Source organism: Ruditapes philippinarum, unplaced genomic scaffold, assembly GCF_026571515.1.
Source record: "Ruditapes philippinarum isolate M1 unplaced genomic scaffold, ASM2657151v2 ctg2550_1_1_1_1, whole genome shotgun sequence".
Taxonomy (NCBI): Eukaryota; Metazoa; Mollusca; class Bivalvia; order Venerida; family Veneridae; genus Ruditapes; species Ruditapes philippinarum.
Genome location: NW_026858308.1, coordinates 67,050 through 92,688, shown reverse-complemented (window position 1 = coordinate 92,688; position 25,639 = coordinate 67,050). Strand labels below are relative to the sequence as shown.

Genomic DNA, 25,639 nt, shown 5'->3' with positions numbered 1-25,639 from the left:
GACATCTCCATACAGCTTTTTTTTATGAAGAAACTTGGCATTTTTCCAAAGTTTTACCAAAGTCTTTACGAATCTTAAAAGAAACCAGAACATACTTTTTTTACTTAATAGTTAATCACAATTATTCCATTTCTGAAAAAAAGGTCAGCAAACAAAACAATAAGGAAAATATTTCTGCCTCTACTATAATTTTTCTTACTTGTGAAAAAAGGGTCAAACTGTACTTTAAGGGAACACCAATAAAAACAATCCTTTCAAATGTTAAATTAAGTTTCCAGTCTCCAAAATTCCTTCTTACGTTCCTGGGACCGGAATAAAGGTTGGTTTATCAGAAGCCTTGTAAGCTTTCTTTGGCGTGTAAATTCCTACCTGCACCGGATATCTTGTTCCCGCGACATCAATTTCATACCTTGCTGTCGGGTCCTTAATATAATCATGGATTCTTTTCGTTATCACAGGTTTGCCATTATCGTCTAAATGATTAATATAACCTAAGCAAACAAATCGATCAAGCGTGAACCCATATGCACTTGACGTTGTAAGTCCGACTAGTTTACCATTTCTGTAAATTGGCTCTTTCCCTGAAGGCCAGACTTCTGCATCAGTGTCGAAGTTCTCTAACAACAGTTGGCAGAACTTTTTACTGATTCCGAACTCCTTCTGTTTAAGCAATGCTTCCTTGCCAATAAAATCCTTACGCTGAAAATATAATGGGAAATTTTATTATTTTAATTTATATTTGTATCATGTATCCATTCAACTAAATAGTTCTTAAACATTTCCTGTTATTAAATTCATTTGTCAAAAATTTACAATTTAAGCAAAATTCATTTGTCTATCTCATATACGAGTCACAATTTTTACCAACTAGATCGCTATTTAATCCTTGCCATACTAAAGTTTGTGTAATGGACTTGCCCTGCTTTGCATTGGAAACAGTCCATTAATGGTTTAAGGGATTTGGTATCAAAGTACTAAAATTCAAGATTTTGGTATAACAGTACTAAAATTCAAGATTTTGGTATCAAAGTACTAAAATTCAAGCATATTTATAATAATATATAATCTTGTTTGACTGCCAGATGAACAGGATGACCATTCTTCATTCTGTCAGTATAAGCAAATAATTATTGCAACAAGGAGTTTAAGCATCTAAGTGATTCCTTCCTTACTTGAGCAATTTATAACTTAATGAGAAAATTTTATCTTGAAAGAAAAAATTCATATTGCAATTATATATTTCTTATAGCAAATTCTACACTGTATTTCTATTAATGTCATATTTACAAAATTTACAACATAATTATGTGTATGTTACAAAGAATTAAAAATTATGTTTAGTTTTTTTCTTTATCAGATTCACATATTTTATGATAATATTTCATCAGCTTTAACTGATATCTTATCATACCTACTCCTCTGTATAATAACACAATGCACCACATTAAGGCAACAAAATGCAAAATATCTATATAAATATAATAGTTGTGAAAATCTAGCATGTGCTCGCAGTTTCTTTCTGTTTTTTTGTTGCTATGTAAGTCACACTAACAATCTTATGGTCATAGCTTTAGTGAGATGCCCGCTGTGAATTGTTGCAGACATGAGCAAGCACCAAGTAAAAACACTAACCTTGCATTAACAATAAACACTTGGCAAAAGTTGCCTCTGTGTTTATTTTATTATCTTTTTTTTTAAATAGATAATTATGTATAAAGGCTTAAGTCTAAACATAATTATAAACTTACAAAAGTTTAAATATCAAAGCTTTCATATGTACATGTAAGCTAAAATACTATAGCCTAGATATTAACAAAAATGCTGAAACTTAATATAAAACTTAAATACCAACGTATAAACTTTATTATAATACTGCACGTTTGTAACGTCGCTTTTCATTGGATCATCGTGATGTTTAAATAGTTTTATATACACGGCTGTTGTCGATTCATACAGAAATCTTTCTTTCGTTGAAAAATGATGCGTGCTGTATTATAAATTCATTATAAAGATTGCTGACAGGTTATATGGCCGTATATAAACGGCTGTTTGCAATATAACCCTCGCCTAGCGGCTCTAGTTATATTTACAAATAGCCATTTATATAGGGCCATATAACCTGTCAACAATCTTTATAACTAATAATATACAAAGTCATATCAACATAACAGGAGGGGGGTGGGGAGCATTCTTCAGTCTCATTCAACCAGTCTTAGATTATAATGAATATAAGACAGTAGAATTACAACAGGTGGTTTTCTTTAGATTTTAAAAATAATCATCCTTAGGCTCTCCAAAAATAAAAAAATTCTTATTTTCTAAGCTACAACAAAATTTTCCAGAACTATCTGAACAACCAGTTGTTGTTTTTCAGCAATCTTTATAATGAATTTATAATACAGCACGCATCATTTTTCAATGAAAAAAAGTAAGATTTCTGTATGAATCAACAACAGTCGTGTATATAAAACTATTTAAACATCACGATGATCCAATGAAAAACAACATGTTGAACACTATGCTGAATTTTCTAAATGGACTTGTCCCATTTCTATTTTTGGGACTGTCCATTATCAATTTTAGGGATATCAATTTGAATAATTAAAATTTGTCAGCAAACAGTAAGAATGTCAGACTGCAGATGTGTAGGCTGGCCTTGGTCTTAACTGATGCAGGCCTGTCGTCACGATTTTGTGATTGGTGCGGCCAATTTGGTAGATTTTAGCCAGAATCTAGGGGGGTACGGGGGCATGCTCCCCCGGAAAAATTTTTATTATTATGTTCTTATTATCTCCCTGTGTATTTTCACATTTATTCTTCTGAGCTCCGAGAATGTCCTTTCACTGGTAGCATTAGCAGCAGGCATTACTAACAAGTTCTTTAACAACACAACGACCTCTGTTCTTGCACCGATTGTTTTGACACAAATTTCAAAGCGTCAGGTAGAGTAACAGTACTATTTCCTGATTTGTCAAAATGTGAACGTAGCAGCTGAAGCTGCACCTCTAAGATGTCTCGGTTAATATCGTTGCCATATATATCACAAACAAAAACCAAGTTTTCTAGTGAACGGTCTTCAAAGGTTGTGCGGCCTTAATAAATAAATCCTCCACGTTCTGAAGTACGCGATATCTCGGTTGGTCAAATCTCTCTTTAACACTGGCCATGGCAATTAAGATCGATTGCTTCAAAATACTTAGGCCGGAACACGTCCTGCACTGTAATTATGTAATAGAATAATTGAATGAGTTTATTACTGAATTTATGTTAGAAGTTGAACGAGTTCAATAAATTCAGTAATGAACTTACACGAATTCAATATTCTGTTTATTACATACCAAAAATAAGTACCTTTTGAAGTGAAAAAGAACCATTTTTCATTGACGCCCATAGAAAAACGCTAACATTTAGATTGTATAACGCAAATGACGACAATATATATGCACGGCCGTGCAATATCATTTTCACGGAGTCGCAAAAACGGCACGGATCGCGATATGTGATAAAAATATGACTTTTGAACGGTTGCCGTGTACAATCAATAAAATATTATCAAGTTCTCGGAGAATTCAGGCATACTAGTTTAAGATATTCATAATTAATGCACATATATATACATGTATATACGGTGAACTGTCCGAAGCCACGTCGATGTCAATTAACTTCACATTTAACTTCGTAGGACCCCTACATATACCTGGCCAATCAACAGTGTCCATTTGTTACATTGTGTCATGTTTGTATGTTACCTCGTATTGCATAAGGGGCCAGTTAAGTGTCAAATTGCTAATCAGCGATGCGTGTTTTTTTTTTATTTATTTATTTATTTATTTTTTTTTTACTCATTTTTGGCCAAAATATTGGTCCGGCCGGACCATCGACGACAGCCTTGTGATGGCAAAGGCTTAACGCTTTCTGTTAACTTTTAGGGTTAATTGCTCTTAGCTAAATGAAAAAAAAAATCATCAAGCAGTATTTTCAATTTATCACATAATTTAATTAATGCAGCTCATTTTTCGTGTTAAATAATCATTATATGTTTTCTTTTTTTATATTAACACACATTTAAATAAATGTAATACATAGAAATTTTACCTATTTTTCTTCTGGCTTTATAAAATCATGTGATAAAAAAGATTCCTACTATCATCATCATTTCATACAGCCTTACATTGAACAAAACACTATCTCAGACTTGTTAAAAGGCCCATAAAGCCTCAAAAATGCTATCATTTTCAGTTTCTTGATGCTTCTTTACTTTAAAGTCCTGTTATACTTTTTTTCTCCTGGAAATTAGCATACAATATGCTCAAAATCAATCGATTCAACATATAAGATGCAAAAGAAAAATCTATTAATTTTGAATTTGTTTTTGTTTGATTGGGTTTTACGTCTAGGTCATATGGCAACGTTCAAGCTTTACTGGTGGAGAAAGACCTTTGATGCCCTTCCGTGCATTATTTCAGGCACAAACAGGCATCTTAGTAAAACCACCTACGTTCTGTAAGCTAGCTAAATAGCTTACTCACATGAAAGAATCCAAAGTCCCTGTTGGGATACAAACCCACAGCAGTGTCAGAGGGGCAAGTGGTTTGAAGTCATTGACCATTACCACTCGGCCACAACCACCCCCTCATTTTTAAGACTTAATGTGTCTTTAATGTAAATCTATATGAAATGATAGCTCCTATACTTAAGGTAGTGTCAATATCACAATAGTAAACATGTGTAATTTAGAATACATCATATCTGTTGGCTATGCAAGTGAGTATCTGCATAAAACAAAATTATTGTTAGCATTGGTTGGACCCCAATTCTTTATTGGCTGTATCACATTTTTTATTGGTTGTGTCACACAAACACTGTACAAGTAAAAATGGTGGTTTTACCATGTAACTAGATGAAAAAGAACTGGTGTTACTCTAGTCACTCTATGTATTATCACTGTAACATTATTTACTGCTTTCCATTTTGCTTAAAGGCCCATTAAGCCCCCCCCCCCAAAAAAAAAAAAAAAAAATAATGCTATAATTTTATAATTTTTTATTTCTCAAAACCTTTTTAATCTTGTTATCTTATTAAAGTTTCCAAAACACATTATGGTCATATAAATGAATATATAAATATCTTTTCCTTCTCTTGCTCTTTGACAACTTGTATAATTGTAGTGAGTTAGTATTTTAAATGGAAGTAAAAATACTACCTTGTTTACATTTTGCTACCTTTACAAAACATTCAGTGCTACTGTTTGCAGTTGCTCTAAATTCATTATTAAAATATCATCAAACACATATCTAACCTTTCTTCAGAATTAAAAAAATACTGATTTCTGAGGTATAATGTGCCTTTAAGTTTTATCAAAATGTGGCATGCATGCATTATTCAGCAACACAAAAATTACAAAATTACAACTTAGAACATTATTTGAAACATTATACAGATACAAGGAAATTTCTAGATGAGGGTGTTAACAGTTTACCATTTTAACAGTCCTAGTTTTGGTTAATACTGATTAATATATCTATATAATCATTAAATACCACTAATGTACCATTTTGATATCACATTCATATATCCCATTTGATATAACTACCCTATATCATATTTGATATCACTATCCAATATCCCATTTTGATATCACTATCCTCTATCCCATTTTGATATCACTATCCTCTATCCCATTTTGATATCACTATTCTATATCCCCTTTTGATTTCACTATCCTATCTCCCCTTTTGATTTCACTATCCTATCTCCCCTTTTGATTTCACTATCCTATCTCCCATTTTGATTTCACTATCCTATATCATGTTTTGAAATTACTATTCACCATGCAATTTTGATATCACTACCCTTTATCCCATTTTGATATTGTTTTCATTTATCTAATTTTGATATCACTACCCTTTATCTAATTTTGATATTGCATTTATTTATCTGATTTTGATATCACTATCCTACATGTATATCCCATTTTGATATCACTATTCAACATGCCCTTTTGATATAAATACCCTATATCCCATTTGATATCATTATCCTATATCATATTTTGGTATCATTATCCTTTATCCAATTTTGATATTGTATTCATTTATCCAATTTTGATATCACTACCCTGTATCCCACTTTGAATTTTCATTATCCTTTATCCCATTTTGATATTTCTTTATCCTATATTCAATTATGAAAAAAACTTTATGGTATATCCAATTTTGATGTATTCTATCCCTATTGATATATCAGGTTCATATTTTATTTTGATATCATAATCTAATATCTTTGATATCATTAATTTATATTCCAATATCCTACATCCCATTTTGATATATTCACTATCCTTTAATCAATTTTTAATATTACGAGCACATTGATACATTATTATTCTATATGTCATTAAGATATCACATTAATTTTATATATCTCATATGATACATTATTATCCATCTCATTATGTCAACTTATTTCCCTTGTGGTCTAGTAGGACATTGAGCTTTTCTCTTTATTTCATAGGGATGGGTTATTTTTTCTCTGTGTATTCAAGGCAAGGGGCAGTTTTTCCTTTCCTTTTTTTAGATAATGGGTTGATATAAATCATAACTGAGATTTAAAAAAAAAAAAAATGATAATAATCTTGCTGTGTATGAAATATGTTCAGCTATAATAATATGAGCCGTGTCTTGACAAAACCAACATAGTGAGTTTGCGACCAGCATGGATCCAGACCAGCCTGCGCATCCGCAGCAGTCTGATCAGGATCCATATAGTTCGCTTACGAACTCTATAACAAGTAGAGAAACTGATAGCAAACGCACTATGTTGGTTTTGTCGTGACGTGGCTCATATGTTGTTATCAAAGCAGAATAAAAGAGGTGGAGAAGATATAATATACTGTAATATACGATATAACAGTATGCAAAATACTTACAGGGAATGTGCTGTACTACATGATTATAAATATATAATATACAATAATCTTAGAATTATTAGAACAAAAACATTCAGTATAATATTCAAGACTTCAAAAAAAGGTAGGAATTAAGAGCCATAGCTTTAATTTTGTTAGGTTTTTTTGCTTTAGATTGAAGAAGGTGTGTTTTGATGTATATTTTGTACAATAATTGTGTTTAAATCATAGAAGTCCAACAAAAAGATTTTTTTCATTAGTTCACTATTATGTAAAACAAGTGTAGGCCTACCCTGCTGGAAGTTTGATTAATTAAATAAATCTTGAGATCTTTATAATACTTATAACATAATTATCATATTGCATGATTAATAAATGCTTACCACCAGTTGTCTTTTTGTTACAGAAAAAAAACCTTAAATGTTAAATTTATAGGTTGATTAATTATCATACTTAGATATTTAGAAGAAAAAAAAATTCTAATGAATGTACATGTCTTATAATTACAACCTGAATAAATTATTTCACACAACTCACTGCCATCTATAATCACAAAATCTAATGATACATGGGGAAAACGTAAAAAATGTGCAAATGCAATATGGTTGTAAAATTTTTCATGAATTATCTTACATCAAGGCTAACTCTGAAATCTCTTCCTGTCTCGTAAGGTGTGGTCATAGGATCCATGTCTGTCCCCCAGTACGCAAATAATTTCTCTATACGCAAGTGGCGGAGTGCCATGTAGCCTGCGTTTCTTATACCATAATCCTTTCCTGTTTTCATCAACATCTCGTACACGTGTAATGCATACTGAAAAACAAATATATTCTTATGACACAAAATGCTCTATTTATAATCTGTTAGTATTTTGTTTGTTGGTTGCAATATAAGTTACACCATCACTGTAATGATCATGTGGCGACTTTCCAGATTTTCTGGTGAAGAATGACCTCAGTTGTGCTTTTGTACATTATTTCAGATACAGGTGGGAACCTTAGGAGAACTATTGTTGACCCTCTGTAAGCTAGCTGGATAGCTTCCTCAAACAAATGAATCCAAAGTCCCTGGTGGGATTCGACCCCATGGCAGTGAGGGCAAAATTATGCGAATTCAACAACCTTAATCACTTAGCCATGGAAGACCTATATTATAGGAAAACTTATTAAAATTTAACTTTTGATGTTATTTAGAAGTCAAGGTCACACTCTTCCAGGCCAAAAATGAAGCAATTATCTAAAGATATATTTTTCAATTCAAAGTATTAATGTATATACCTATAACATACACAGTATAAATGAGTGTGACTCACCTCTGATGGTATATACATGACAAAGCCATCTTCTCCACAATGTGTCAATCTCATCGTAATTATATTACTGGCATAACCAACATCTATCACCTGTACCAAACAAATCAACAATATAACAACCAAAATTAATGATAATTCTTATGTCTCCATAGGTCCTATAATTCTTTTTTATTTCTATACATGTATATGATCTTACTATTACATAAACTATGAACTCCTGTTAGTTCAAAGCTTGGGTACAGTGCATTTGTCTATGACAGGATTTTAATTTCAGCAATACAGAGCTTTTTCTGTTCCAAAGCTTGGGTAAAATTCTATTTGAATTTAACTATCCATTTTTTCCCTAGAAAGACTTCACAGCTTGGCTTGTACAGCATCCAGTCTACGTATCTATGATTCACAGATTTGAGGGATGGGCTAAATATGTATTCTTCTGAGATGATCTTTATTGACATATGTTAGAACCATTAACTATATTCACCGTTATTTTAAATGACTGACTCAGAGAAGTTTTAAAATGGCTTGGCAGTTACTTGCAGGGATGAAAAAACAACAACAACATTAGAGAAATTTTAGAAATATTCATTGTTACTGGCACACTGACTGACTAGAACTTAACCCAGCTTTCAAATGTGCTTAGGGTTTTCTTATTATTTCTTAAAATCTTTTTTTGTTTATTTCAACACTGCATTATAAACATTTTAATGTTTTGAAATTAAAGGAGCATGCCTCCAGATTCATGCTAATTATTGTGATTTTTTTTTTAATGTACTAAAAAATAAAATATTATCAAAGGAACAAATAAAGTGATTTACAAATCACAAACAGCACTAAAATCTACAAAAATTGCCAATTATAGGTCAAAATATGCAAACATAGCCCTTACTGTGTTCATAACGCAGTAGACATATAGTGATAAATTCTGCAAAATTAGTCCTTACTGGCATATGACATGAAATTATTTTTTGAACTGTGCATATTTTTACTTTTCTTAAAATCTTAGTACATATTTCTCAAGTTCGATTTTATTGAAATATTTTGACTCATCTAGAAGGATGCAATTTTAACAAGAATTCCTTTCTGAGATTCTGAAATTATACATACTTGGCAAGTCATAGGTTTAAAGTCATGTTTCCTTGTAGACGTATCTGTTACATCATTTAGCAACTGCTCGGCATGGGGACCAATCAGATTTAGGCCAGAGTACATGGACGTGACATCCCGCACCTGGACAGAACCATCTTTGGGCAAATGCTTTTGAAGCCAGAACATGCACCTGGTCTGCTGGGTGGTTGGCGCAATTAGGAAGAAACTAAAACAGACAAAAGAAAATAATTCTATGAAAATTGTCTGATGTAATTTTACATTTTTTTATAAACATTGCCATTAAATAATGACCCCCTTTAAAAATATACTATAAGTTAATATACTCTTAACTTATAGTATATTTTTAAAGGGGGTCATTATTTACATTTTTTTTTGTTTTTTTGACACTTTTAAGATGAACACAGGTTTTTTATCAATCTGGTCATATTTTTTCTTCCCAGGTCCGATACTCGTGCCTGTGCCATGTTGGAGAAGAAAAAGATTTTAAACTAATCAAATGATAATCTCCTTGATATAATGCTCATTCATCAACGATAGATGTTTACCAGTGAAATACCATATATATCTCTCATAGTGAAAAAGTATATTTTAAAGCTACATTAATCTAATACACTAAACAAAATTATCTATAGATCCAATACTAAATTTTTGATTTTAAGAATTTCAGACCCAAGTACAATAAACTTTAATAACTTTGTTAGCAATCTATCATCAATAAATATAAGAAATATATATTGTTGTATATGTACATTATAGTTTCACTATTGACAATAGAAAATTCCTATACATGTATATAGTAACTAGCAATAGATAAAGTTAACCTACATTTCTACAAGTATTGATTGCTAACGCTGAAAGGATCAAAGAAAACAACACTTCACAGCTAAGAAATATATGGCTTTTTGTTGTTTACATATATTAACACAATGGCAGCTACTATTTTGAAGATTTGGTGACAATTTGTAGATAATTTGACATAATATCACTATTCCTTCTATACAAGACCTTTTGCAGCCTATCAAACTGTATTTACAGTATGTCTTTACTAGTTACACTTTACTTTTCAACATATATAGATAGTTCTTCTTTTTTTCAAATTATTCATGAAACAATGCCAAATTACTTGAAAATTGTCTCCATACTTAACAAACATTTGCTGTCATGTTGACAGTATATGATATCACAAAAGTTACATATTCCTACTAGAATTAAACTTAAACAGATCAAACTATTTTTGTAATACACATTGTGAGTGATATTGTGACATTAGCGGTAACTCTGGGTCACCGCTAATGGTATTAACTATTGGATAGTTTTTTGTTATATCTTTCAATACTTAAATAGTTAACATACGATTCACTGGTCATATTTTGGCAGTCAGTCCATCAAACAGACTTTCCTGGAAAACTAAGCAATCACTATAAATTTCTCTATGATTTAATAAACTTCTAAATCCACATAATTTTGGAATCAATGGTAAGAGACAATTAGACCATTACACTTATTGTCCAATATCAATTGTCATTGAGAAATTGTTACCTTGTCCTAGGATCAAACAAGCCACACCTGGACAACAAATATATAGAGGATATTTGTTTAGTTCAGTGTAAGATTGGGATATATTTCACCGAGTGAGCACCAAAAGGTTAATTTCACGAGTGGCACAGCCACGTGTGAAATATGAACTTTTGGTGTTCACAAGGTGAAATATTTTGAGATCTTACACTAAACTTAAACAAATTTTCTTTTTATTACATGCAAAGAAATGTTTAAAAAGAGATTTTAACCTAGTACTAAATGAAAAGCACGCCAAATAATAATGCAACATGACATTATTTAAGACGTCACGTCATTAAGTTGGTTTCCAGTACTGTGCACGCTGGTATTACACTGAAACAACCTGAGGGGCTTAAATTAAAAACAGTGAAATAATCAAATTGATAATTTCACTGTTTCAAACAGTGAAATTACCAGTTTATATATCACTGATATATTTCTATAAACCACCGAAAAGCATATAATAAGATGCTCTCCCTATTCAGCTAAGCTGGCGGGCTCATATTTTAACTGTAGGAGTAACTTTAATAAAAGTTATTTCAATACAATAGGGAAACTTCAAAACTGTAATAAACATGTACATGTACTACAAATAGTCTACAATGGCTGGGAAGTCAATAAACAAGAGGGCCATGATGGCCCTGAGTGGCTCACCAGAAACAACTGCTTTTCAGTGTTGGAAATTATCCATTGTCAATATTTTTTGGTATTAAATTTGAGCATAGAATATGTTTAAACAATAATTTGAAGAAATGCCATGACCTGGGGCATTTAAGCTTAAGCTAAAATGGGGCCAATCAAATAAATATGAGCAAACTTGATAAAAGACTACCTAAGAATGCTACAAAGTTTGGTGATCATCTATCAATTATTTCAGTACGAAATGATGTTCAAAGATTTGTCTATTTTTTAGCCCTTGGCCAATCAAATTAATATGAGCAAACTTGATAAAAGACTACCTAAGAATGCTACAGACAAAGTTTGGTGATCATCCATCAATAAGTTCTGTAGAAATAGACATTAAAAGGTATATTTTTTTTTGCTTTAGCGGCCCCTAAAAGGGGCCAATCAAATTGATATGAGAAAACTTCATAAAGAACTACCCAAGAATGCTACAGACAAAGTTTGGTGATCATCCATCCATTAGTTCGGTAGAATAAGATGTTTAAATTACCCCTAGAGACCCCTAAAAGGGCCCCATCAAAATTAATATGAGCAAACTTGATAAATGACTACCCAAGAATGCTACAGATCATCCATCAATTAGTTATGTAGTATGTTTAAAGGTTTTTCTATTTTTAGCTCTGTTGACCCTTCAAAGGGTCCAATTGAAATGACATGACCAAATTCAAGTGTGACTGTCACAAGGATGCTACAGACCAAATTTGAAGTAAATCTCCCCAGCAGTTTCAGAGAAGAAGATGATTGTTTACGCATGACGACAGAGCATCCCCCTTTGATACTAATAGCTCACCCTGAACCTTCGAATCTGGTGAGCTAACAACAAAACCAATCAACTATATATATAGTATGTTAAGTAGAAACAGTTAATTAGTAGAATACTAAACAATATCATGCTGACAATTTACCTGAATGTATGAGTGCTGCAATAAATGAATATATATTAAAGTATTAGGAGTTAAAATGACTGCACAATTAACCCTTAACCTGCTGAATTTCTTAAATGGACTTGTCCAACTTCCATTTTTGTAAACTTTATTTTTTTGTTTTGTTTGGTTTTAGGGTGCATAAACACAATTTAGGTCATATGGTGCAGAAACAGGAAATATGATTTTGACTAACCTTGGGTTTACAAACTTAAAGCAACACCATAAGTAACAAGAGCACCGCTAGGCGGAGCATTATATGCCCGAAAGTGTTTTTTTCTTTACTAAGGATGAAGCATTTGTAAGACATTACATAAATTCAATAAAGTATTACCTCCTTCAAATAGCAATCCTCCTATAAAGTTTGAATATTGTGGGCCAAATGGAACTTCAGTTATGCCCTGGAAACTGTTTTTAGTTTTGAGGTAATAGCTACCTTGAAATTTGACCGTGTGACCCCAAAATCAATAGGGGTGTTCTACCCAATATGGACAATCATCCTATGGAGTTTCAACACTATGGGCCAAAAAGAAATTAAGTTATGTTCTTGAAACTGTTTTCAGTTTTAAAGTAATAGTGACCTTGACCTTTGACATTGTGACCCCAAAATCAATAGGGGTATTCTACCCAATATGGACAATCATCCTATGAAGTATGAATATTGTGGGACAAATAGATCTTAAGTTATACCCTAGGAAACTGTTTACAGTTTTAAGGTAAAAGTGACCTTGACCTTTGACCTTGTGACCTTAAAATCAATAGGGCTCTTCTACCCAATATGGCCAATCATCCTGTGAAATTTGAATACTGTGAGCCACATGGAACTTAAGTTATACTCCAGAAACTGTTTTCATTTTTAAAGTAATAATGACCTTGACCTTGTGACCCCAAAATCAATAGGGGTCTTCTACCTAATGTGGACAATCATCCTATGAAGTTTGAACACTGTCGGCCAAATGGAACTTAAGTTATGCTCCGGAAATTGTTTTCAGTTTTAAGGTCATAGTGACCTTGACCTTTGACCTTGTGACCCCAAAATCAATAGGGGTCTTCTACCCAATATGGACAATCATCCTATGAAGTTTGAATACTGTGGGCCACATGGAACTTAAGTTATGCTCCGGAAACTGTTTTCAGTTTAAAAGTAATAATGACCTTGACCTTTGACCTTGTGACCCCAAAATCAATAGGGGTCTTCTACCCAATATGGACAATCATCCTATGAAGTTTGAATACTGTCAGCCAAATGGAACTTAAGTTATGCTCCGGAAACTGTTTTCAGTTTTAAGGTCATCGTGACCTTGACCTTTGACCTTGTGACCCCAAAATCAATAGGGGTCTTCTACCCAATATGGACAATCATCCTATGAAGTTTGAATGCTGTGGGCCAAATGGAACTTAAGTTATGCTCCGGAAACCAAATTGCTAACGGACGAACGGACAGACGGACGGCCGGACGGACGGACGGACGCCAGGGGGTATAACATTATATGCCCGAAATTCTTTCGGGCATATAAAAATCCTCTCACTTGCTACAGCTTATAGATGCATAGACTCCAGTAATTCGAAACCCATTTAGTTGCCTCTTACAATCACTCAGGGATAAACTGTGGCTATAATTCTGATGCTTCAACCCTTACAGGGAACCTCTCAGCCACAAGGAGGTTTTTGTCAGTTTTGGAAATATAAAGATGAAAATTTGAATGCTGGTCAGCCTACACTATTGAATCATGTCAGCTTGCATAGAAATGCAGGCTGAATTGGTTCTAGACTGATGTCGAAGGGGAACTACATTCAGTTTCAGACAAAGGGGAACAACTTTTGGTTCCAGGCAAAGGGGAACAACTTTGATTCCAGCAGGGTAAAGGTTAATCCAATCCAATCTTGTACTGAATATTTTTGGTTTCTGTTTACATGTTATGATCAACACAAAGAAATCTCATTATTTGTTATCAATTTTAAAATTTAATAAAGCACTTTATTCTATGGTATGTTTATTTTCTTTTTTTTTCTTGCTTTCAAAGTTTAGCTGGTGTTGAGAAATGTTACAAGACAAAAATACAAATAAACAACCACAGCAAAAACAGAAAACATTGGTTTAAGTTGTCACATAAAACTGACAGTAGTTAAATATCAACAAATTAACAAGAGCCATGTCAACATGGCCATCCCCCGCCGAATGTGTTTGCTCATTGGAAGAATGTATATGTAGTACAGGAGAATAATTCCATTTTAAGAGGTCTTTTGGTAATGAAAACTGATGGCTATAGTGATTACAGATTTGAAACCTATGTGAATTCTGATGGCTGAAAATAACAAAGGGCAATAACTGAAAAATAATGCAGGGTAGGTTATCATTCTTGTGTGCTGCATCCCTCCTCAGTAAAATCTATCCACCTATGAAGTTTCAAGTTGATACCTCAAATACTTTTTGAGAAAAAAATTGAATTGAAAAATTAAGTATGAAAAATAACAAAGGGCAATAACTCAAAAATTATAAAAGGTAGAGTTATCATTCTTGTGCACTGCACACCTCCTGAGTTAGATCTATGCACCTATGAAGTTTCATAATGATATCTCAAAGGCCTTTTGAGTTATGCTCTGGACAAAAATTAATTTTGAAAAATAAAAAAGGGCAATAACTAAACAATTATGCAGGGTAGAGTTATCATTCTTGTGCACTGCACTCTTCCTCAATGAGATCCATCCACCTATGAAGTTTCAAGTTGATACCTCAAATACTTTTTGAGATAAGCTCCGGACAAAATAGTATGAAAAAGAACAAAGGGCAATAACTCAAAAATTGTACAGGGAAGACTTATCATTCTTGTGCACAACATTCCTCCTCAATAAAATCTATCCACCTATGACATTTCATGTTGACATCTCAAACACTTTTGAGTAATGCTCCACTCGGGTGAAAAATTAGGTATGAAAAATAACAAAGGGCAATAACTCTAAAATTATGAAAGGTAGAGTTATCATTCTTGTGCACTGCACACCTCCTGAGTGAGATCTATGCACCTATGAAGTTTCATTTTGATATCTCAAAGGCTTTTTGAGTTATGCTCTGGACAAAAATTAATTTTGAAAAATAACAAAGGGCAATAACTCAAAAATTATGCAGGGTAGAGTTATCATTCTTGTGCACTGCACTCCTCCTCAATGAGATCCATCCACCTATGAAGTTTCAAGTTGATACCTCAAATACTTTTTGAGATAAGCTCTGGACAAAATAGCATGAAAAAGAACAAAGGGCAATAACTCAAAAATTGTATAGGGAAGAGTTATCATTCTTGTGCACAACATTCCTCCTCAATAATATCTATCCACCTATGACATTTCATGTTGATATGTCAAACACTTTTTGAGTTATGCTCCACTCAGGTGAAAAATTAAGTATGAAAAATAACAAAGGGCAATAACTCTAAAATTATGAAAGGTAGAGTTATCATTCTTGTGCACTGCACACCTCCTGAGTGAGATCTATGCACCTATGAAGTTTCATGTTGATATCTCATAGGCTTTTTGAGTTATGCTCTGGATAAAAATCAATTTTGAAAAATAACAAAGGGCAATAACTCAAAAATTATGCAGGGTAGAGTTATCATTCTTGTGCACTGCACTCCTCCTCAATGAGGTCTATCTTGAAGTTTCAAGTTGATTACTCAAATACTTTTAGAGATATGCTCCGGACAAAAATGTCAGACGGAAGGACGGACGGACGGAGACTATTTCTATATCCCCCGCCGTTTTTTCGGCGGGGGATAATTATGTATGCATACAACTTATCAGCAAGTACAATTAACACCAAATCTTCTACTACGAGTGATGATCAAAAATAAACCAGACTGTGACTGTCAATTCGAGAATTTTCAACCTATAACTTATTGTTATATATCACACTAAATCGGAAAACAAAACCTATAAGTTGATGCTATATCTAATATGATAACTCAAACAACTTGTCCGTAACAGCGAATTTAAAAACCATGGTAACGCAAACCCGGCGCAGTGCGTTAATTTACGCTGACATGAGGCGCTATATGATGCATATATTTTACAATATGGCACATTTAGATTTCAAAATACGCCAAAACGTCATGAGCTATATCCTTGACGTTGTCAGAAAATATGACTTCATTCAAACTATATTTATATTTGCTATCACAATTCAAACGTCTTATGTTAAAGAAATATTTGCGTTAAAACTTTGTTGTCAGAACGTCTTGAAAATCGGTCAATAACAAAAGGTTGTCAATAATGAGGTGACAAACTGTTTAGAACGTAAAAAAATGATTATGTCTAACTAGGAAAAAGTTCCAGGAAGCCACAGCATAGTTTTTGATTAGCATAAATGATTAAGAATGGGTAATAGAGAAATGGAAAACAAGTAAAGGGGCATCAGAAAGAAAAAAATTTCAACGACGTTGGTGACGTCAATCGCCGAGACTTTGAAAAATGATAGTCAATTGACACGATGTTTGACAGCAGGTACGGGGCGGTTCAGGTTCAGTCAAATATAACTAAGGATCTCTAATTGTTAATGCATTAATTACATATATTACATTTTTAGTTTACAAATATTATTAAGTATTAATTATTTTATTATTTCTCGTAGTAGAGATTTTTCGTATGGAGAAATTCATTCTGTTAACAATTTAACAGTCACGGTTCAAAATCGGCTATGCATTTTGTTTATTTAAAATAGTGTCAATATTTTTTCTTAGTTGTATTATTCTTTAATTTTCTCGTATGGAAGATACATTATCATTCAGCAACATAATATTAATGCAAAATATAATAAAGTTCATTGCATGTGCGATTTGTCCGCCAATCAAGTTACAGAAGGAAAGAACGGAACTTTGCGTCATTACAGGGGCTCTTTATCATCATTCATTCTATTACAATACAATATGTTACCGACTTGTAAAGAGATATATTAAGGCGGTGGATCCGCCACCATCAACAACACATGGAACACGTATTGGCCTTCTTGAGAATGAGTAAAAAGCTGCTCCCTTTAAGACAATATGCTTGTGACGTCATTAACGTCGATTTTAAAGTTATAACGTGCGTCGCATTGCTTTACATGTACATGCAAATAACAGCATAACTTTTTAAATTGTCAATATTTCTTGTTGGTATTTTTTGTATTAATTAGAGGATAGATTCCGATTTATGTTACGTGTACTTTTATGTAAATGCGTTCAACAGGTAAGAAATCATCTACAAAGTCCGGTTAATTTTTTATCATCCCTCGTATATAAAACATACAGTATTTGTAAAATACAATTGCCATGGTCCTAAACCTCTTTATGAAAAATTGATGTTAAAATCTGCCTCAATTTTGAAAATTTGACCTTGAAAGTGAAGGTCATTTATGGACAATTTCAGGCATATGATTCTTAAGTCAAGCTTCCCCTAACAGAATTAAAATTTTACGGCCTAAGGTTAAACTTCCTCTTTGAAGATATTATGGCAAATGTAAAGTTTTTCAAAAAAAAACAATAAAAAAAAAAATCTTACAAAAAAACATTAACAAATAAAAACTGACCGCTTGGTGCAAATACCAAAACACCTCTTTTTATTTCTTAAAAGTTACATCTGTTTTGCACCATGGCTCTCCATAATGTTGAATTTTCAATAGCACAAATCTAAAAATTCTATAGTTATATCTGTTTTACACCACATTACATTTTCAAGAGCACAAATCTAAAAATTCTAAAGAAAGCAATGGTATAATATATATAAATGAATGATACATACGTGTTATCTCGGAGCGGCACTATACTACAGTCATTCTCGTAGCCACCTTGTTTATTCAACATGCCTGTATGTATCACAGTACCAATACCTTGACCTATATCGTTACTACACATGTACTGTAGAAACTCTAGTGCTTCTGTCCCCTTTGACTGAAAATAAGCAATGCATACACTCTAAAACAAACCTTGAAAAGATACAAATCCAGCTGTCAAACTGCAAGACAAATCGGGGACAACAATTATACTTTGGACAGATTGAAACCTAAAAACCTGTCAGAAGATAATATTGAACAGTACTCAACTACAGGATTGTAAGATATTCCAACATAATCTGGAATACTTAACATATTTTTCTACAGGTAATAAGTTCTGGATGGTATTTACCCTGATTTCAATCTGGAAGTACTGTAAAACTGAATGTTTCAGCGTATCGAAAACTTTCAGACATTTTGCGTGAGGAAATATTAGCGAATCGTGCAAGGGTAGAATTTAATGAAAGATTGGTTGATATTTATGCTAGGGGAAATTATAGCGATTTTCCTCAATTTGCAAAAAAAAATTTGCCAATATTTCTGTTTTGCTAACTTAATCACTTATACAGTACTGGCCTTGATTTCAATCTCTAGAAGTATTTACCTTTATTTCAATCTTGGTAAAGGAAGACATGTCCACAAGACACACACGTTCCTTACATGCCTGATATTCTAACTTGACAGCATTGAACCAACCAGGCTTCCCAAATGTTCCTTTTGCCATTTCACTGGCATCTATAAACTCTTCAACATCTGTGATACAAGAAAACAGGAAAAGAATAAAAGGTCTATTACAAGAATAGTAAGTTATGAACAGAATACAGTAGAATAAATTGTACCCAAACGATAAAGTCTTGTTCAATCATCAAATTCTAATTTGCTATAATATTTCAAGTCCTAAAATCAATTACAAGTCCTTAATTATAAATTATAAACCAGTGTGAATATGTAGTCTCACACTTTTTGTTGTTTGGTCCAACGTCGCACCAACATATAGGTCATATGGCGACTATTCAGCTTTATTGGCAGAGAAAGACTTCAGGTGCCGTTCTGTGCAAATTTTAATGCACAATCAAACGCCTGAGTAGAACCACCGACGTTCCCTAAACCAGCTGGATAGCTTCCTCACATGAAAGTCCCTGTCCCTATTTAAACCCACAATGGTGAGGGTTAAGTAGTTTTAAGTCAGTGACCTAAACCACTCGGCCAAATATGCCCCTTAAGTTTCAAACCATTGAAATGAATTATTACTTTGAAATCCTAAATTACAGATAATGTTTGATATGCAAGTCCTAAATTACATATAATTTATAGATTTCAATTCCTAAATTACAGATAATGTTTGATATGCAAGTCCTAAATTACATATAATTTATAGATTTCAATTCCTAAATTACATATAAACTATGACTTACCATCATCACTGTCTGGTACAAACCACATGGCTCTTTCATAAGCATTGGTTTCTCCAAACTTAGCCCCAGAAACCTTCAATTGGGTATGAATAGGTGAGGAGCGCAGATTTCTACCACTGGAGAACTGATTGTACGAGTATTTCAGGTGATATAAAGCTGTAAAAGACAAGATGTAAAGATAAGAAAAATAAAAAAATTGTGTAAGTTTGTTACTTTGTTTATCTGGTTTTTACACCATTTTGAACACATTTTTGGCCATATATTGGCAGTCAGTCCAACTTACTATTTATTCTGGATAACTAACCAGACAAATGACATTATGACTCAATGTCTGACAACAACTGTCAAAGACAAGTTTTGCCCCAACTGAGTATCAAAAACAGCAACCCCTCGATTACAAATTCGCCACTTTCCCTATTGAGCTAGGTGTGATTGTTAAAAAAAATGTTATAAATATTGTATACGAAAAATAAGTATCCATCTTTGACAAATGATTCCTTTCATTTCTTGGAAATATTCCAGGCAAATACAGTAGAACTTCTATGAGTTGAACTTCGATTTGTCGATTTTCTCGATGTGTCGAAGAAAAATGAAAGTCCCGACTTTCCCCCCTATATATTCCTTATAAGAAACTTTTTTATGAGTCGAAATTTTATGTGTCGAATTTTTCGATGTGTCGAGTTTTTTTCGTGGTCCGTATAAAATAAATGTAGTGCAATTTACAACAAATAAGTCAAAGTCCGTGGATTGTTTTGACACCTTTGATCTCGAGACATTTTTCACACCTTATCTGGCTGCGAAGATGATTTCCTATCAACTTGTGTGATCAAACAGCCTTTGTTTGCGATAAAATGTGTGATAAAATGCTTTAATTGTAACTATTTTAATTGCCGTAGTGGTATTTGAAAGAAAACTTTCATTTGAAAACATCCTTGACCCGGTGTCGCGTGAAAATAACCCGCATAATATTAACTATAAGCTGGTTTAGTTATCGCCCTTTCGTATTCATATGCCTTTTGTAACTCTTTGGGTAGCCGTGAAAAACGTTATTTAACATGCTATATTTATCATTGTAAAATGTTAATATCAGATTAATGTTGGAAAAACATGAAATAGGTTTCGTTATAGATCTTATAATAAGACTAGTCACGGGTCGAAATTTTGTCATGGAATTGAGAGGGATTCATGAGTCGAAGTCCCGATGTGTCGAAGTTTTTAAGCAAGTCCCTTCAACTTCGACTTATCGAAGTTCTACTGTACCATGTGATTATATAATAAAAGCTTTGGTAGTGAAACGGTAAAATGGCTATTTACTTTATACCCTCACAAAACTTGACAAAATGAGATTCATACCGATTGTTTCTTTCACCCGGTCTCTAAGGAACTTCTTGTTGCTATGATGGGGTACAAATCTCTGTATATCACATGGCCATAGATTGGTAAGACTTCCATATCCATCAATAATAAGTTCTGACAAATATTTCCCTACACCACCGGCCCCCTGTATACCTCTAGAATGCATGCCAGCCGCCACATAGTAGTTATATACCTGTAATATAGTCAAAATTTCTATTAGTATGAACATTTTAATAACAAATATAATTTGGTTCAAGTTAATTTTAAATTCTTATCATTTCTTTCTTTATAATGTATAATCTGGTTCATGTGAGCAGAAGCAGAAGTATTTTTACAGGTAAGAAGTAAGACATTCTAACTGAGCTGAATATCATCAAACATTATTGAAACTCTTAAATGCAGGTAAGAAGTAAAACATTCTCACTTTGGTTAATATCTTCAAACATTATTGAAACTCTTAAATACAGTTTCATACATCAAACATTATAATTGGTTTATTAGAGCAGAAAGCAGAAGCATTTTCACAGTTAAGAAATAAATCATTACTTTGTTGAATAACTTTCAACTTTACATGCAAGCAGCAAAAGATTCTACCCATGAGACCATTGGAGACTATATTCCTATGAATTGTTGGCTATTTAAAACAGAAAAGACTTAATGTTTTAAACTCTTAAATACAGTTTTTCCATTTCATACTTCAAACAATATACACTTTTACTTAAGAGGTTAATAAATTATTCTAATCTGTCAAACATGTCAACTATATAGAGGATATTTGTCTGTTTGTTGTGTAATATGAAATTTTATTTCATCAAGTGGGCTTTAAAAACAGTATTCTCACGAGTGGCGTAGCCACGAGTGAGAATACTGTTTTTAAAGTTCACGAGATGAAATAAAATTACATCTTACACAACAAACAGACAAATTTTCTTTTTATTTTATGCTTTAAAACAAGTTAAAACGAAATTTCCATAATTTTAACGTTAATATTAAAACTGTTTCCCCCATTGAGAGCCCCATTTAGAGGGAATATCTCATTAAAAACAAGAAGTCTTGAGCTGAAAAATAAGTCCGCCAATCAAGGTTAAATGACGGTGATATTTCTTCATTTTTATTAAAAAAATATTAATAATAAAAACAAACAATTCTTGTAGGAGAAAAAGTCCAACCATCCATCCATATTTCTGTTACTTACTGCAAATTTATATTAGACCTGGCTTTGTAAAATGTAAGCGGCAGCCATTTTTTAAAGTTGTGTATTTCATGGGAGGAAAATAATTGTGTAAGATTCAGAAGGATATAATTTGGATTTGTTAGTCATACACCTTTTTAAAAGAAAGAAAACTTATTTGAGGATTGTAACAGACAAAACATAAGTGTTGACAGAAGTGAAAACATTCAGAAAAGGAGCTAGGAAAATGGAAAACTTGGAAGCTTGCAAAGGCATTGTAACTGTTGTAAGGAACGCTGGGTTGTTTTACTTATTTTACGAGTGATGGCTGTCAATGCTTTTCAATTTTTCATAAAGCATACGGCAGTTATTGCTCGTAGGATACTTTAATATGCCCAAATGTCATCAAGAGCAGTTTAGCATGGGGAAGGAATGTATTTTTCAGACTGTAAAAAACGAAACAAAAAAATTTAGAGACGAAATTTTGTAATTGGAATTTGAAGGAATAGAAGTAAGTTTTCTCTCTTTATTACTTTTGACATTTAAGTTATTTATCTATTTCAGCCTTGCTATTTTTTTTTTACAGCCTGATATTGTCAGAATTGTCAGTAAAAGTAAAATTGAGGTACCACATGGGGAAAATCTTAAAAAAGTAGTTTCGTCATTGAAAAAGTGAAATTATATTTTGATATTTTTCACTGTGAAATTATCAAATATAATTTTCACGGATAAATCAGTAATCCACTGAAAAGCATAAAATAAATAATGACTATCCTCACCTCTGAAGATTCTCCAAGAATCCAGTTCTGATCTGGTGTGAAACTCTCCGGACCGTTCGTAAGCTGGCGAATTTGAGCATCATTCAACTGTGGCATACGATTTAATATTCCCTCTAACAAAACATCTAAAAATAAAAAAAGCATTTATTTAAAAATTCAACATCTTTTATCATTTATCAAAGTCTGATCAACTCCCTTTGCTATATACATGTTTAAATATTTTGTGAAAAAAGCAAGAAAAGTATCTTTTAAACAAATCATGTTTGGAATTGGCACCCAAAACTTTTGAAGAAATCCAACAATAAAAAAAGTGCAAAAATTATATAGGTTGGCATGTCATTTATAAAAGCAGTTAATTCCAATGAAATATATAGAATAATAAAAATCTTTAAGTGTTAAATATTCTGTAAGTGGGTGTAATATGGACTATGTTTAAAGGTTAAGTCAGTTTAACTCGGGTTCAGCATTTTCATGTATACTACACAAAAGGTGATTGAAAGCTACTGTCAAGTCAGGTAATCCAATCTGAAGCAGAATTCACCACTAAGAGAAACAAAATAGCATACTTCAAAATTTATATGATTAATCTACAAGGAATCACAGTATTAAAGAATTACTTACGGAATTGGTCCCAGTCTTCTGGAAGCAGTTGGAATTCAAACTTTGGTGGAATTCCTTTATGGAAGACCGGTTTACCACCGTGCTCTGGTGGTTCAAATCCTCCAGCCATTACACCACCGTTCCATTCTCGGAAATAACAATGACCATCAGGGTCTCGTATCACTAAATAAGATAAATATGAGTATCAAATCACTAAATTAGAAAAAAAACTGATTATGCCCAATCACTTACTCATTTTCCCCCAAATTACTCCAAATTTCTACACTAAAATCATTTGAAAATGTTATGAAATACTGTTTTGGCATATAGAAATATAAAATTACCTATTGACAAAAGTAAGAGATTCAACTGACAGCCTTGCTTAAAACCTATGAAAAAGTTTTAAGTATCAAACTTCAAGAGGATTTATGCTAGTTTCTATGAGATTTTAAGTCTCTTATACAGCAAATAAAGTGATGTTTGCAAAACATTTATTACCCCCCACCCCCAAATGGCAACCAATAAGTCCAGTGGCAGCCAATGGAGTTTGCAGAAGTTAATTTTTTCAAAGATCTATTCATATGGTTCTCATCCCTACATAGTTGTAGAACTGTTCAAACTGTTTTTGAAGCTATTATTAATCGGAAGCTTTTGCTGTTAAAGGTCAAAGTGATCTAAACCATGGTTGATGATTTATGTTCAAGTTAGAATACCTAGACAATGACATGCAAAGCAATATACCCTCATTTCAACAAAGAGGGGCATAAATATTGTCAACAGATCAGAGTTGTTTATGCTAGCATAAGGCACTAACAATCCACATGAACTACTCAATCATATGCATAAACATCCTTACTTTATTAGAAACAACCTTGCGTTTTAAGTCAAATTTTAAAAATAACATGTGAAGCGTTATATGCATTTTAAATATTCAAATACCTTAATATTTCTTAAGTTTACCTGGTAAGTTTGTATCCATTCCAGGGATAGGCTGAGTGACTATATAGTAATGTTCACAGGAATGCACCGGGACTCGAACTTTTGGCACTGTTTTCTTCCCTAACTCTCTTGCCCACTATATAAACAATGTAGATACAATATACAATTTTCTCTACATGCCACTATATAAACAATGTAATTAAGATATTATTTTTACTACATGCCATATTCATACATTCATATTCAATGCTTTTTTTTATCTTTCTTTTCTTGAATTCGATAAACAGACCAAGGCCAGAGAGTTTCCACTTCCCATATATTTACAAATTTGGCTTTTCCACCTAAATGTATTTCATTTCAAGACATATAACATCTTAGTTAAAAGCACAAAGATTTGTATAAAATAAAGTGAAAAGCCGACTTCAAAAAAATTAAGTTAAATCAATATATTCATTTCAATTTTTAATTAAAAAAACAACAAAAAATCTAACAAACTATTTCAATATTTTACTCTTGAAAAACAAAATTTTCTTTAAAGTTATTAGTTACTTCTAACAACCATAACTCTAAATTTTTTCAGAGCAATCTTTCATTCATAGAAATGCTTATTTCAAATTTAATAAGTTACGACCTTCTTATTTATCAATGAGGAATATTTAAAAGATCAAATAAATTATTTCAGAATTTTGAATATTTATCAACAGTGTTACATATTTGTATACCAATAGACAAGGGATAAAGTATAAGGTACCTGTCCAGCACAGTTGATGAAATATTCACATTGTATATTTCCGTGACTAGTTTCTACAGTATGAACAGCGTCATCCTTTGTTAGAACTTTGTTCACTGACACACCCTCAGCTATTTTTACACCTACAAACAACAAAAGAAAACATTCCTATCATAAATGCCTAAATATATAAATAATTCTAGTATTAGGGACCTACATGGCAGATTGGTGAAATATAACCCTCCCCCCTCACTCTTTAGTTTAAATCCCACAAAAAGTTTGAATACCTTAAATAAGAAGCAGCTATTGAGCTAGATGACTGAAAGTTTGTGACTGTACTCAGAAGTTTGCTTGTACCT

General features: G+C 32.5%; 1 protein-coding gene across 3 annotated transcripts in view; it reads right to left on the bottom strand.

The window, feature by feature from the left end:
* Positions 1-25,639, bottom strand: part of LOC132752733 (pyruvate dehydrogenase phosphatase regulatory subunit, mitochondrial-like) — a 44,634-nt gene continuing 18,995 nt past the window's right edge. The window contains exons 8-20 of one of the 3 annotated variants that reach the window (XM_060743098.1): positions 25,302-25,423; positions 24,572-24,686; positions 23,633-23,794; positions 23,012-23,136; positions 21,059-21,254; positions 19,706-19,861; positions 18,895-19,043; positions 18,260-18,408; positions 12,473-12,487; positions 9,324-9,531; positions 8,220-8,309; positions 7,541-7,720; positions 1-699 (exon numbers count right to left, since the gene is read on the bottom strand). In XM_060743098.1, the coding sequence (XP_060599081.1) occupies positions 295-699; positions 7,541-7,720; positions 8,220-8,309; positions 9,324-9,531; positions 12,473-12,487; positions 18,260-18,408; positions 18,895-19,043; positions 19,706-19,861; positions 21,059-21,254; positions 23,012-23,136; positions 23,633-23,794; positions 24,572-24,686; positions 25,302-25,423 (2,072 nt within the window). In that variant the 3' untranslated portion in view covers positions 1-294. Of the gene's footprint in view, positions 700-6,817; positions 6,944-7,540; positions 7,721-8,219; positions 8,310-9,323; positions 9,532-12,472; positions 12,488-18,259; positions 18,409-18,894; positions 19,044-19,705; positions 19,862-21,058; positions 21,255-23,011; positions 23,137-23,632; positions 23,795-24,571; positions 24,687-25,301; positions 25,424-25,639 lie in introns of those variants that run through there. The other 2 variants (XM_060743100.1, XM_060743099.1) reach the window with 2 other exon arrangements.